Source organism: Lactuca saligna, chromosome 7 (assembly GCF_052625555.1).
Source record: "Lactuca saligna cultivar CGN05327 chromosome 7, ASM5262555v1, whole genome shotgun sequence".
NCBI classification, from domain to species: domain Eukaryota; kingdom Viridiplantae; phylum Streptophyta; class Magnoliopsida; order Asterales; family Asteraceae; genus Lactuca; species Lactuca saligna.
The window spans coordinates 1,317,485-1,333,094 of NC_136423.1; the positions used below are offsets into that span (position 1 = coordinate 1,317,485).

At 35.0% G+C, this 15,610-nt stretch overlaps 2 protein-coding genes and 1 non-coding gene across 7 annotated transcripts; 1 reads left to right on the plus strand and 2 right to left on the minus strand.

The window, feature by feature from the left end:
- Nucleotides 1-1,041: 1,041 nt before the first annotated feature.
- Nucleotides 1,042-4,260, minus strand: LOC145004197 (RNA polymerase II transcriptional coactivator KELP-like). 5 transcript variants are annotated; one of them, XR_013662315.1, is made up of 4 exons: nucleotides 3,912-4,260; nucleotides 2,871-2,976; nucleotides 1,457-2,179; nucleotides 1,042-1,367 (listed from the first exon to the last, which is right to left on the minus strand). XR_013662315.1 is itself a non-coding variant. In XM_078963087.1 (4 exons), exons 1-4 carry the CDS (start codon nucleotides 4,218-4,220, stop codon nucleotides 1,975-1,977), a joined length of 516 nt encoding a protein of 171 aa, XP_078819213.1. In that variant the 5' UTR covers nucleotides 4,221-4,260; the 3' UTR covers nucleotides 1,042-1,974. The 5 variants fall into 5 exon arrangements, 2 of the variants coding, with proteins under 2 accessions (XP_078819213.1, XP_078819212.1); XR_013662314.1 differs by having other exon boundaries at nucleotides 1,042-1,384; XR_013662316.1 differs by having other exon boundaries at nucleotides 1,042-1,984; nucleotides 2,089-2,179; nucleotides 2,866-2,976.
- A 492-nt stretch (nucleotides 4,261-4,752) lies between these two features.
- Nucleotides 4,753-4,824, minus strand: TRNAQ-CUG (transfer RNA glutamine (anticodon CUG)). The gene has a single exon. It is a non-coding gene; the product is annotated as a tRNA-Gln (tRNA).
- Nucleotides 4,825-6,185: 1,361 nt separating this feature from the next.
- On the plus strand, nucleotides 6,186-8,072 carry CYP703A2 (cytochrome P450, family 703, subfamily A, polypeptide 2). Its single transcript, XM_078963021.1, has 2 exons — nucleotides 6,186-7,150; nucleotides 7,297-8,072. Exons 1-2 carry the CDS (start codon nucleotides 6,191-6,193, stop codon nucleotides 7,933-7,935), a joined length of 1,599 nt encoding a protein of 532 aa, XP_078819147.1. The 5' UTR covers nucleotides 6,186-6,190; the 3' UTR covers nucleotides 7,936-8,072.
- Nucleotides 8,073-15,610: the final 7,538 nt, after the last annotated feature.

Consider the following 15,610-nt stretch of genomic DNA (forward strand, 5'->3'; position numbering starts at 1 on the left):
GTCATTTCCTGGTATTACGGGTCGAAAGCACCAAGGCCGACCTATTATCCGTTTATGCAATATGCTAGTTGTAGTGTGTTACATGTTGTGATCGGGTTGAAATACACCCCAGGACAGGGCATAATATGATATGTCGGGTTGAAACATACCCTAGGGTCAGGCCCACTGTGACATGTTTAGGTTGAAATATACCCCAGGGCAGCGCCCATACTTGTGTTGGGTTGGAATGAACCCCAGGGCAGGGCCCATTGGTATGGCTAGTATGTGTTATTTTGGGAAAACTCACCAATAGCTTATAGATTGTATTGTGATTTTAGGTACTTTCAGTTCTAAGGGGAAGGATCTAGCTTAATGGCGTAGCATTCACTCTCCATTATTTTCCATATTTCCTATTATTGACACTCTGATGATTTTATATGAATATGTAATGGATTTTGGTATTAAACTTATGTTGTAGTATTACTTAAAAATGAAAAATTTTCTCTAATTTATGTGCTGTTACACAAACAGACAATGATAGTTTAATATTATGTTTAGCTTTTGTGAACATGTAATTTTGATTTTTCATAGACATGCCCAGTTCACTAAGTAATGATTGCTTTTGTTTGTACACATTTTGATTCATTGTGCAATGCCTTAATGAGACAAACTAAAAAGGACGAGATGTTGTAATAAAAATAAAAAATGGAAGTACGTAGTAATGCTATAAAAAATTAGATTGTTATTTATTGGATTTGGCACTAGAATAATGTAAAGAGATGCATAAACTAAAGAGTAGCTAAATGGTTTTTATCAGGCCTTACCAAACAAGATCTAAGGCTTAAAATCTCATATATATATATATATATATATATATATATATATATATATATATATATATATATATATATATATATATATATATATATATATATATATATATATATATATATATATATATATATATATATATATATATATATATATATATATATATATATATATATATATATATGTGTGTGTGTGTGTGTGTGTGTGTGTGTGTGTGCGTGCAAGCAAGAATGTTTAACATAAATCACATTGAATATTTGGAGTTACCCTGGCCTTTGGAGTTACCAACAAGCAATCAGTTACACGAAACAAAAATGAAAAGAAGAATGGTTGAAATGAATAGATAGAGTATGAGATTATAGAACCGATGTTGACTTGTGAGACGTCATGGTTTTGGGTTAAAAGGACAATCGCAACGAATGTGGCTGTCTTTATGAGATCCAAAGCACAAGCCCCTCCCCCGCATGTGCGTGTGCTTGTATTTCCCTTTTGACCACCTCTATTGTTGTTGTTGAGTGCTTCTGGAATCTTCCTCGTCCTTCAACCAGTATATCAACCTATCAAGAGGTATATACTATTGATGCATCATCAGTTTTGCCCTGACATTCTTCCAAGAAGGAGGAAGCTTTGAAATGATGGCACTTACATGAAAATTCTCATCAATGTGTATCCCGGAGGCTGTAACACTGTCTGCAATCCTGTGAAGCTGTTCGACTTGTTCAACAACAGAAACCCCATCAATCATTTGAAACTGGATGTAATTGCTGACATGACACCTTTTCGTTCCAAAATCATCATCGTACAATGACTTAAGCTCCCCCCATAAGTCTCTCGCATTCGTTGTTTTTTTTCGAGTATTGGTCAAAGAGTTGGTCAGACAGGGAGTTCAAGATGCTGTGGCGACAGATGTAATCATCATTCATCCACATCTGTGCACCTGATTTCGCCAGACACACCTCTTCCAAAGATGCTGGTGGTGAAACAGGGATTTCCGGGCATGATTCCGTAACAACATAATACACTTTTAGCTGCTTTAGAAACAATTCCATTTGACGTTTCCAGCAGTAGTAGTTTCTTCCCGTGAATCGTGTAGTTGCAATGGGGATGAGTTGGCGAGGTACAAAACTTTGCAACCTACTTGATGGATTTGAACTTCGCTTCATTTCACTGCTTTCTGATCGGAATTACCACCAGATTTGTAGTAAAGATTTAAACATGTAATCGTTAAATGCTCAGTGAACAATAAATTCTATCATATAGGTTATGCAGAAACAACACCTCATCGTTGATTCCATTTTTCTGATGGCTTCTTCTATATCATTAAAACTTGGACGAAATGTCGACCATTCTTTTGGGTTCAAGGTGATTCCTGATTATAACACAAAAATAAACAGATTAAAGACTAACCATAATCAACTGCTTTTATGTTAATCCTTCAAGGGAACATAACATGAGTAACATGGGAAGCTATACGCACAAACTAAATTCTATTATTATTATTATTATTTTTTTTAAAAGTACCAATAATGTTGAAGCTTCTTTCCTATACAAACCAAAGTTTTGGTAATCTGGTGTTCATCTTGGAGGACAAAAGTGGAAGAGCCAACATCCACAACTCTCAACACCTTGACCTTATTATAGGTTTTTTAGTTTGAATTGTATGTAGACAAGGGGCATGTTTGGCAAAACTAGCTAGTACTTGGAACCCGTTGCTTTTATTTGTGCACAGAAAAAGTAGTTGTTGGCTTTTAAATATGTAAAATTACATCAAAACTAAAAGCTAAAACCTCTTAAATAATTTGTGCCAAGATCTAGAGTACAAACTTTTAAATGTTTTATGATTAAACATCTAGAATACGGTAACAAAATCAGTATTTGTTAAAATACATGGTTAAATGCTTGCTTATTAATGCCATAATGTATCACTTTTTTCACAATATATGCAACAATATGTTTTTTTTTTAAGAGGAAATATGCAACCAAGCTTCGCAAATGAATTCATCAGTTGTTGGCCATGATTAACAAAATGAAAATTGAAGAGCTACAAGTGGTCACCTCACCTCCACCGGAAGGAAACACCTTTCCCTCTTTTTCATAGTACTCCCTTATTGACAACAACTTTGTCCTTTTCAACCTTTTAACAGACACTCTCATCATACCTGGTAGCTATACAAATACAACATGGAGTGTTGAAAGGAAACAATATAAGAAAAACAAAGGTACCAAAAGAAGTAAGCTCAACAACCAAATAAAGATTATTCAACAGGCCAATACTAAATCCGCTATTACCAAACTTCTTAGTTTTACATGAAATACCAAACACCTCAGGTGAAATAACACTAGATACTAGACTTGTATCTATCAATCATTTTACAACTTTTCAACTTAGCTAACAATGCATCACAACTCATCACAATGATTCAACTTACACCCCACCAACTCATGACAATGCACAACTTTAGTTGAAAAATATTTATAGAATTTATAAAAAATTAAAAAAAAAAAAAAACATGTTTCTCTAGAGCTTTTTAGATTCTTTCAACTGATAACGTACTGATTAGTGATTACATGGATTGCAAGTTTGAAAATAACACTTGAGAATTTAAAGGTTATCATGTAAGAAGAAACACAATCGGTAATATAGGATTTTTTTTTTCTCGAAATTTCACAAAAACACCAAACTTCTACCAAATTCGAATAACTCCTCCGTCCCCCAAAAGAAGCTACATTTGAATTTCAAAATATGATGCCTATTGAGGTACTCCTAAACATAATCAAAGAATAGTCGCAAATTAACGACAATATTATGCATGCCATACATGTGGTAAAATTAGTTGATGTCAACATTTTTCTCTGTATAGATCGCTTTGATGAAAATTGATGCTTTTGAAATATTAAAATGTACCTTTTTGGATGGCTGAGTGAGTATGACTTAAACCCTAGATTAAATAGGACTTATCAATTAAAGCTAAATAGATTAAGCGGTTTGAGTTACAATAAATCATATATAAAAATAAGCTTATTCACGTCTCCCTAATATATTCTAATAGTTTCATCGCTGATTACAACTTGATTCAAAAGTTAGGTTTTCGAGAACTCACCTTACATATAACACGTCCACCACCATCATCAGAAGCATCTTTTTGATTGTCAACAGGTGGTTTATCTACTTGTACTTCTTCCACGTGCTCTGTTCCATCTCGAACTCCATGGACTGGCGAAGTAGACAGCAAAAAGGACTCAACGACTCGTCTAACTAGCCGCTTGCTAGCTATATCAGATAGGTCGACGCCAAGCAGTCTTTCGGCCTCTCTTCGAACAACGAGCTCGGTGGTGATTTCTAAATCGGCACCTTTAAGGATTCGAATCACTGTTTCTTCGAGTTTCCCTTGGTTACGTTCGAATTCCATTGGAGGGAGCAAATGATGAAGGGAGAAAAGAGAGGGAAGAAGTTTATTACAATTACAATTACAATTAATTATTAATTAATTAAATGAACAGAGTGTCCTTTACTTTTCGTATTTTGCTTTTTTAACTCTTAATAGTTTTGGTGGGGTTCGTAATTTGAATTATAATCCTTCATGTTATTAGCGGGTGTCAGTTTCTACAAGTTTATTTCGCTTGTTTTTCCCCGTAACTGATACCATGCCTATTTTTTATAGGTTGAGATTGATCTAAATTTTTTCTATTTTATACTTTGCTAAATGAAGTTCTGAATTTTGCTTTATATTCATGTTTTTGGTGCTATTAATAAAAAACTGTAATCTAATTTGTAAGCGATAAAAAAAATTCCTAAAGTTTGGGAAAAAGAAATAAGAAAAAGGCATAAACCACGGTCCAAAAATAAATTGTGTACTTGTTAAAACTAAATTCCAAACTTCAGGGACTACAAATGTATACAATACTAAAAGTGCTCATAAAAAGGAAAAGAAAAAAAATTATAGGTTCTACCGAGACTTGAACTCGGGTTACTGGATTCAGAGTCCAATGTCCTAACCACTAGACCATAGAACCATTTTATTAATTTATTAAAATTATGATCTTTATACTAAAGTTTTAACCAGGTGAAGCCGAAAATATTTTTGTTAATAAATAATTAAATATTGTCATAAATATCTTATCATCGAAAGTCGACCAGAATTTATTTTTGATGCATATAACTAAATATCATTGCATTTAAGAAAAGATTAAAATTGTTAATGAATTTTTAAAATAGTATATGTAATTTTGTAATCATATTTAATATATAAAATTATTAACTTTAGGTGGATATAGTATGGCGGATACAAAACAAAATCTTAGAGGTTGCACACATGATTTTAGAGGGGTATGTGGAAAAATTTTCAAAAAAATTACATGCTGTAAAATTTGAGGGGCTTCACTCTCTTGGAAGCATTTACTTTATGTTAATATTCATAGAAAAATTGAAAGGATTATTTCTTAAATTTTCATATTTTTCGTATGATTATCTATTTTCTATAATTAAATTGTATATACTTGTCAGTTGTTAATAGTTGAAAATACAACATGGTATATAATATATGTTTTATATATATAACTTATTCCAATAATTTTTTATGGTACGGCAAAAGACGCTGATTCTACTTTTAATTTTATATATTTATCGTGATAAAATTTGAATCTTCAACCACTTAAAAAAATCATATTTATTACACATGTGGATACCAGTAGACCAAAAAAAACTCTTAGAAATTTAACGACACAGTTTATTGTCTGTTTGCTATCTCATTCATTGTATGATGATTAAATGAGCAATGAATGTATCCTCTAAATAATAATAATAATAATAATAATTATAATATTGTATTTTATATTATTGGTTGATCGTTATTTAGATATCCGTATAGATTTGAATAGTCAATTTTTCCATCACTAGGCCTCTATGTTATCTTATTTTATTTAACTTAATAGTAAACATGTTGCTATAATTTGAGATATGTTTTCTCTATATGTATCTAACTATAAATTTTATTTATTTTGAAATATATCTATTATAATTATTATACTTGTTATTATAGGACTCATAAAACAAGTAGAATCTTAATATTAATGTTTTAATAAAAAAAAATAGCCCCAAATATAGATAGTTACATTTGGTATGAATATAACTAAACAAACATTCATAATTTGTTAGAGATTGTATTTATAATTTATACACAAGTTTCACATGCTTCATACATGCGTATAACAATGTTTTACCATATTGGTTGAACAATAAATAGAAGTCTAGGTAGGTAAATATTAACGATTCAAAGAATGTGGTTTAACCGATCCATACCTAATTGTAAACCTAAACATGTCAAGAAAATCTAGCATGCAAAAATTGTGTAAAAGTACACTTTAATATGTTCTTCTTCAAATGGGGGATTTTATCTTTCTCTTGTCAAATCAAGAAGTGATGGACTTGCAACAACTAGCATTTATAATTATCTTTGTGGTTCTTATATCAAGAATAATATCATTATGGGTTGTCAAATTTTCACTACAAACAGAAACACTGGGTAGACTTCCACCGGGACCACCAAGGTGGCCCATTGTTGGTAATCTCCTCCAATTAGGGCCGTTGCCTCATAGAGACTTGGCTTCTTTTTGTGAGCGATATGGACCATTGGTATACCTTCGTCTTGGAAAAGTCGATGCCATTACCACCAATGACCCTAACATCATTCGTGAGATACTTCTCCAACAAGATGATGTTTTTGCATCGCGCCCACAGACCCTAGCTGCAATCCACCTTGCATATAATTGTGGTGATGTTGCACTAGCACCTTTTGGTCCTCGATGGAAATGGATGCGAAGGATTTGCATGGAGCAACTTCTTACAACAAAAAGACTTGAATCTTTTGCAAACCAAAGGGCAAGCGAAGCCCAACATTTGGTACGAGATGTATGGGCTTTGGCCCAAGATGAAGGCCCGATTAACCTTAGAGAAGTTTTAGGTGCTTTTTCTATGAACAATGTGACCCGAATGTTGCTAGGGAAGCAATACTTTGGGTCGGGCTCAGCCGGGCCAAAAGAGGCCTTAGAGTTTATGCACATAACCCATGAGTTGTTTTGGTTGTTAGGTTTGATCTATTTGGGTGATTATTTACCATTTTGGAGATGGGTAGACCCGTATGGTTGTGAGAAAAAAATGAGGGAGGTGGAGAAAAGGGTAGATGATTTTCATATGAACATAATTGAAGAACACAGACAAAGAAAGAAGAATGGTGAACAAAAAGACAAAGGATATATGGATTTTGTTGATGTTTTACTCTCTTTGCCCGGTGAAAATGGTAAAGATCATATGGATGATACCGAAATCAAAGCTCTTGTTCAGGTATTTTTTTCTTCAAAACTCTATCAGGTAGTATAAATGGGTTCAACATTATTAATATACATATTAAAATCCTAACATTCTTAGGAACAATATACAGTGGGCCATGTGTGTATGAATAAGTAACGATCAATGTATTTAAATTTTAGGATATGATAGCTGCTGCAACAGATACTTCAGCAGTAACTAACGAATGGGCAATGGTTGAAGTAATCAAACATCCTCATGTCCTTGAGAAGATCCAAGAAGAGCTCGACAATGTGGTTGGTCCTGATCGAATGGTCTCTGAGTCAGACTTATCAAATCTCAACTACCTAAGATGTGTGGTACGAGAAACTTTCCGGATGCACCCAGCTGGACCATTTCTAATTCCACACGAGTCAATACGTGCCACAAAGATCAACGGCTATCACATCCCTGCCAAGACACGTGTCTTCATTAACACACATGGTCTTGGGAGGAATACACTCATATGGGATGACGTCAATGTGTTTCGTCCGGAACGACATTTGACTAGTGATGGGAGTCGGGTGGAGATAAGTCATGGAGATGATTTCAAAATCCTACCATTTAGCGCGGGAAAAAGGAAATGTCCAGGCGCGCCACTTGGTGTGACATTTGTTCTAATGGGATTGGCTCGACTTTTCCATTGCTTTAACTGGAGCCCGGCTGATGGATTGAGATGTGAGGATATCGACACAGAAGAAGTCTATGGTATGACAATGCCAAGAGCCAACCCCTTGATGGCAGTTGCAAAGCCTCGTTTAGCTACTCATATGTATCAATGATCAAATAAACCAATTTCAGTTGCATTCCTCATATAATCAATAGATTTCATTGCAACATTCGTTAATTTAATAAAAGAAAATGCAGAATTTTGTAGTTTATACTCTTACTCTTATATGTTTGTTACACTGTTAATCTCAATTTGAACATTTTATAAATAAATTATCTAAAAAGTGTGTTATACTCTTACTCTTATATGTTTGTTACACTGTTAAACTGTAACGTCGAATCGAATGTTGCATTGTTTGAAAATCCGATTTAACCACACAAAATTAGTAATCACAATTATGAAGGCTACCAATCAAGGTCAAAATTTTGAATCATTATTTTTCATCCCGACACTGTTAATCTCTATAATAATGATATATATTATAAAGCTAACACGTCATATAGTTTACTCTACAAATAGTGGAACATGCTTTGAATGATGAGTTTTTGTGATCTTTTGATTATTTTAATAAAAATATGGTTTAAAGCAAAGCATTTTTGATTTGTAGGTGTTTGGTTAAAATGCCATGTTTGAATGAGAAAGAATATATAAATGTTGTCGATTTATCTATTGTTTTTTAGGCTCATTAGATTAGATTTGCGACTGATTTAGTTTTTCATGTATTTGTATCTAAAGACTAAAAGGGGCTTTTCTACTCTCATATATATTTCATTGTCAGGAATCAACCATTGATATTACTTCAATCAATAATGTCATTTAGTAGTAGCAGTTAGGTGTTAATCGGGTCAACTTAATCGGGTTTCGAATTAAAATGGTTTTTTAAAATTGAATTTCACCCAAAACCCAACCCTATTAACCTACAGGTTCAAGTCAATTGGGTTTAGGGTTAATAGGATTAGGTCAATCAGGTTAGTCGGGTTAATCATTAAATATCCATATATAATGAATTTGAGTGTTAACGGATATTGATGAAGGAAAAACGATGATACAAGTTTCTTCTACTAGTTTTTCTATTAAATATACTACAAAACGTTTTTAGTCTTGTAACGACTAGATTTCTTATAAAATTTATACACAAAATATGCATAAACATTTTACAAATATTATACATCAAAATATTGGATTTAGTTGGATATTTACAACCACAAGTAAATATAAACAGTACATACTAAAACTATACATAATATATGTTTGGTTTACAAAGAGTTTTACAAAAGACACTAAACTTTTATCCAAACTATTCGTTACTTATCCATAACTGCCTTTCCTTTGCTTTTGTTAGTGTTTCTTGCTTAACACAACCCATCCTCATAAAATAAGCACACACTTAGTGAATAGTTCAATTATAACATTCAATACATAATCACATTCTCTATCTTTAAAAGTTTATATCATATAACATAACACTGTGCTATAACTCATTAAGAGGTTTATGATGTGTTTAAAACATGTCATAAAAAGACACTCATATATGGTTTTACCAACACAAGTACTACCCTCTTGGTATACTTTAGACTTAATAGACATGTACTCTTATAAGTCTTATTGCGATACTCATATCAATATCTCCATAAAACAAGTTTTAACAACACAAATATGATTAAATAACTGTAAATCACAAAACATAATTCATAATGCGAGTTAAAAGAGACTAACATCCCAAAAATATGGTACAAAAATTTCAGTTTAAATCATTAATAAAATCATAGTTAACATTTCATCACATAAAAATCATAAGTCATGTATCTCAAATATCATAAACAGTTGTCAAAGTATATCAGAGTAAAAACATCCCAAGCTAAACTATGGAGTGTGCACTGCAGTCATCCTGAACTCTTCCCCTTGCTACTGGAAGTACCTGAAACCAAAATTGAAACTATAAGCACGCAGCTTAGTGAGTCTCCCCAAAATACAACATATCATACACATAATCACATAGACTGGTCCCCTGCCCCTTCCTCGGGCCCCAACCGGCATCGGACAGTGTCCGACATTAGGCCCCGCCTTGCATCGAGCCCCACTCGATATACAAATATGTTTCTTCCAGGCCCCACCCGCTATACACAAATAGAAAATAACATATAATCATGCTAGCACATATGGAATCATATATAATACTATATATTCCAGTCCTAAGGCCTCACCTAAGATGGACCCCGCCCTTACTCTGCTAATGATGAGATATGAAACCTTGCCCACTCTTAACTAGTAATGAGATACGGGACCCTACCCATACTCGCCTCCTCACCAGGAACATACAAGTATCACAAAGACAACAAGTATAACTAAACATTTATTCCTTCATCGGGTACCACCCGACATCGAACCGGAGTTCGGAAACATACATATAAACATTCCTCGGGGCTCGCTCGACATTTGATCGTAATCCAAAAAGCATACAGACCTTCCTTGGGCCTTCCCCGGCATCGAACTGAAGTCCGCAAACATGCAAAACAAGCACATGCAAGAATCACAAAGACATCAAGCATACAAACATTCCTCGGGCACCGCCAGACATCGGATCGAAAATCCGGAAACATATAAACCTACACCGGGCATTGTCCGGCATCGGACCTTAGTCCGGAACATATTGACATACAAAAACGGGCTGACATTAGTGCCTTCGACCCGTTCCTACAGGAGAAAACTCACCTCGCAAAGCTAAATGCAGAATCCCACGGATAAACCTCTGGCAGCTAGCTGACAGATCCCCGAACCGCTGATCTCTCGACTCCCCGAGCTACTAATTTTCAGAATAACACTTATTCAAAAACCAATAATCCGTCTCAGGGTAAAATTACCATTTTACCCCTGATATAATTTGGTCCATAACCTAAGACCAAATCCATAACATGAAAGGCCCAATACTAGGTAGATTTCCCAAGCCCACTAATGACCCACCAATGGCCTGATTTTCTTCTAAATTGGGCCCAGACCATTACATCGGCCTTTCCCTAAAGCTTGTTTACTTTTCTGAACCAATGATTTTACGATGGTCCAAAGGTCCACGCCCAATCCAGGCCTAATTATATTGGGCCCACTAAGTTCTAATTCATCATCCAATGCCCATTAGGGCAAGCCCAACATGGCAAGCCCAACCATAAGTCCATTAATCTAAAATCCTTATCCCATTATGAGCTAAACCAAAGGATAAGTCCAATACCAAGCAAGTCAACAATTAAAGAGCCTAAAACTTGCACAGATGATGCTCACATCGTGATCACCTTATGCTCATGTCATGAGGTCGTAACTTTGGCCCAAAAACTTCCTCGAACATGCTCTCATGTCTTGACGCTTCATATCTCACGTTGTAATTTTAGATCTTACCAAAAATGAGCATTAAGCTCCTAATCCATTAAGCCTTAACATCAACGGTCTAGAGGGTCTTCCTTGACCCCAAGAACCATAAAAATTTAAGCTTTTTGGTCACATATGTCCAATACATAACTTAAACACCAACTTAGGTCAAAATGAAGGAAAAGGGGACAAGACTCAAACTTGGAGTCCAAAACCATGACCAAAGTCCATATCTAGAACATATAGGACTTAAGATACCACCATGATCCATAAAGTTGCCAACTTTATGAATCCCATGCAAGCTAACCAACATTACAAGCCATGAAATTCATGGAAACTTAGATATAGTAGGCAAGGAAAGGAAAGGCGTGAGCTTGAGGACTTACAAAGGTTCAGAAGCTCCTTAACTAGTTGATGATGAAGCCAAGATGCTAATAAACATACCACTGATGATCTTCTTCTTCCTCAAAGCGCTTCAAAGCTTCAAAGTATCTTGAAGAACACCAAGAATGACCAAGGACTTCAATGGGGGCTGAGATTAGGGTTTCCAGAGGTCTTGGGAGTGAAAGAGGTTGAGGAGAACCAACCCTAATCATCTCATACCTTTAAATACCTGAAAGTTAGGGTTTTGGTGCATCATGCGCTTCTCACGTCGTGAGCACTTCATTCTCACGTCATGAGCCTTAAATGAGCTTGGTCAACAAGTCAACGATCACTTACCCAAACCACTCCAACTTGAAACAGCCATAACTTCTTTGTTTCAGCTCTACTTTTGACGTTCTTTATATCCACGGAAAGGTAATGAAAAGCTCTACACATCTATCGAATTATCCTCACCTCAAAACCTTCCAAAAGAAAATCCAAAAGTCATAAAGAGCTCAAACTACCACCTTACCGATATACCCCTTGGCTCCAAGGCACAACCCAGACTCCCCGATCACCTCAATTACATTATTCGTACCTAAATGGGTCTATATTTCTCTTTTCCAAAGGCCCTAATCCTTATGATAACCCATTTTCACGCTACAGTCCTGAATTAGGAAAGCGATTCGGAATAGGGCATTACACTACTCACTTTGATTTGGATGATATGAACGTGTTCCAATTCTATGATATCACGTTCCAACTCTTTCTTCACTGGAACCTAATCAACAACATAACTCTTAAGTGTTATGACTCATTCATAACTAGAAACATCACAACATAGTTCCATATTACTCAATTACGTGTAACACACTATTCAATTGGTCAATTTCATCATATGCATCAATTAAATCATCTATACATCTTTAATTGAACACTTTTTAAACGTAATTCATCAAAATCACAAACTTCCAAATTTACTTTTAGTTTCATGAAAATACTTGTTATTATCACTCTATGTACTTAGAATCATGTAATTATCACTTTCAATTACTAGTACACACGATTAATTTCACTACAGAAATATTTTAACACAATTAGGGTTTCAAAATTCCAATTTTGTTTTTGCCCCAAATCATATATGATAGACACATAAAACTTACTTTGATTCTAGTAGAAAATAGTAATACCTTGCTAATCCTTTCTTAATCTCCTCTAAATCCTTCAAAAATTCAGTAGAAAATCACCAACGCGTGTGTGGTTATTGCTCTGGAACGAACGAGAATGATAAGTGGGGAATAAAAAGAACTTCTGTTCATTTTATCAGATTTTTCGTTAATCAACGTTATCTCGTCGTGGTTATACTCATGTCACGTCGTGGCACCACTTTCACGACGTCGCGGTCACTAGAATTCAACAGTTTTTATGAATTTTTCCTATTTTACCCTTAACTATCATATATCACTCTTATTACATTAAGTCATTTTCATCAAAAACTTATTTACACCCCAAAATCGTATCACTCATCAATCACACACATAGAATCTTACCGAAATTCATAATTTACACATATTGACCAAAATATTGTTTTGTTCTAAATAATTTTACTAGCATTTTTATCTGACTTTTAATACATACACCTATATATTTTACACCACTACTTCATTACAACCATTATATGTGACAACCCGAAATCTATTCCGTTAGTTTTGACATTTTTCCGTTAAAAAACTTCATTTTATTTAACTGCCCGTTAACCTTTTGGAAGATGTTAATTATATGGGAAATTTTATAATGACTTGGTAAGGGTTGAAACAAATTAGAAACACCCACAAAATTCCCTTAAAAATTTCTAGTTACAACCAAGTCAAAATTTGACCGTTTAATCGGGTGCGACCAAAAAGCCCCGTTTAACAGCAGTATCGGGTAGATTTCCATTGAGCCCCAACTCCAACCCCTATATAAGGGTGAGTAGATTCCATTAGAGACTTTTTACACTCTCCCCAATCTCTCTCTCTCTCTCTCTCTACAACTTAATTCTGAGCCAAAAATCGTCCGTTTCGAGCCCCAAACGAGTAAGCCACCTATCCTAACTTGTTAAATAGCTTATCTATCCTGCAAATTCGAGTTTAAAACATAAAATAGGGACAAAATTGATGTGTTTATGGCCCAAGAACACTCTTGGACCATAAACACCATATAATGGGGGGTTTTTTAAGCCCCAAAACCTCTCCAAATTGTCCCTAAGGCTTAGATATGACTTGTAGGCTTATGGAATCGGACTTAGAACACCTTGAACTAGCATTTTGGGGAGTAAACATGAGTTTACTGCCCAAGAACATGCTTGGGCCGTAAACTCCTCTTCATGAGGAGTAAACTCATATTTGTGTGTTAAAAATGCCCTTAAACACACCAATGGCATTGGATTAAATTCTAGAATCAATCACCAACAAGCTAGGGACCTTAAACTCAATTAAAACAACTCCATAAGGAGTTCACAGCCGTAAACCCCTCATGGAAGGGAATCTAGGCCGTAAACTCCTATAAAGGGGTTAAATGGTGCCCTAAACTCCCCATTTGACTTGGAAAAATGCTTAGGAATTTACCCTCTATCCTTTAAGACTTCAAAACACCAAAAGAATGAGTGTTTAGGAGCTTACGGCCATAAGCTCCCTTGCTTAGGGCTGTAAACTCCTCAATGGTCCATGTGAAGCCTTAAAACCACTCATACAATTTAGATTTGGACCTAGCAAAATTCCACGATCGATATTAAGCCTTTAAACATACTAGAACACTCTCACCATGAGTTTACGACCGTAAAATCATGGGGAGTTGTCCCAGGGCCGTAAACACCATATGGAGAGTTTACTCTTGGAGAGTAAACTCCATTCCTAAGCCATTCACACCCTTAGATGTTACCCGGGACACCCCAAACACTTAACCAAAGTGTTTTCCGCTCTTTAGGGTGCGTATATTCGTTTAGTTAGTATATAATATACTAATTGTATGTGAACATATGTTATCATATGTTAAATAGGTCACAAAGTGTGTCCAAGTCCTTACTTGACATCGAGCACCCAACCGGCGCCTTCGTCGGATCCACTTACACCAGGTGAGTTCATACCCCTGAATGAACCTTTTAATGTTTTTACACGTTTTATAGGGGGGATACAAGTTAAACATGCCAGTTATCATAGCAATCACATGTGATTGATAACCCGCATGCACAAGATTTTACCGCACTGTACACTGTTTTACTGAGTAGGATACTATAATGGTTTTCCAAAAAGGTTTTCAATTGTTTCAAAACTCTTACTTGTACTGTTGTATCTAAAATCATTTCAAACTAGTTTATAAAGGTTCCAAAGATTTCTACAGGTTTTCAAACTTATTTTACCAAAGAATACCAAAATGTGATTTTCTTAAGTATAAAGGTTTTCCAAGGTTTTCGTCAAATTTCTCTTTCACGTCGTATACTTATACTTGTTAGTTACCACTGCTTCGCTTTCACTTATTGTAAACTCCTACTTGATAACGCTTTCACTTCTTGATACGCTTACACCTGTTATTGCCTCTATTTCGCTTATACTTGTAGTCACTTATACTTGTTAGACGCTTCTACTTCATCAGTTGTCGATTCCACTTCGTGATACACTTATACTTGGTGCACTTATACTTCACGATTCGATTATTCCACATTATTCTCTCACACTGTATGATTCAGTTATTCGCTCACACTGTATGATTTAGTTATTCCACACTATTCGTTCACAGTGTATGATTTAGTTATTCCACACTATTCACTCACACTGTACGTTATACATCACGATTCGGTTATTCCACACTGTATGTTTACACACCGCGACCCAGTTATACATCACGATGCGTTTCCACTTGTTACACACTCAATCGTAGTTAGATGTATGTATGTACTTGTACAGGTTCATATAAATAATGATTGAAGGACTTAGGAAGGTTTGTCCGCCCTATTTCCTTTTCTTCGTTGAGATGTGGTTTGGTGGGATCGGATGGTTGTCCGAAGGTCGTTTGTTTCATTTGTTGTATGT

Excerpts from the sequence above, each read along its gene's own strand:
- CYP703A2 (XM_078963021.1), top strand. The coding sequence starts at position 6,191 with ATGGGGGATTTTATCTTTCTCTTGTCAAATCAAGAAGTGATGGACTTG. Across the intron at positions 7,151-7,296 it reads AAATCAAAGCTCTTGTTCAG|GATATGATAGCTGCTGCAAC; the intron begins GTATTTTTTTCT and ends TTTAAATTTTAG.
- LOC145004197 (XM_078963086.1), bottom strand. The coding sequence starts at position 4,220 with ATGGAATTCGAACGTAACCAAGGGAAACTCGAAGAAACAGTGATTCGA. Across the intron at positions 2,977-3,911 it reads GTGGACGTGTTATATGTAAG|CTACCAGGTATGATGAGAGT; the intron begins GTGAGTTCTCGA and ends GTATTTGTATAG. Across the intron at positions 2,180-2,870 it reads GGTGTTTCCTTCCGGTGGAG|GAATCACCTTGAACCCAAAA; the intron begins GTGAGGTGACCA and ends TGTTATAATCAG.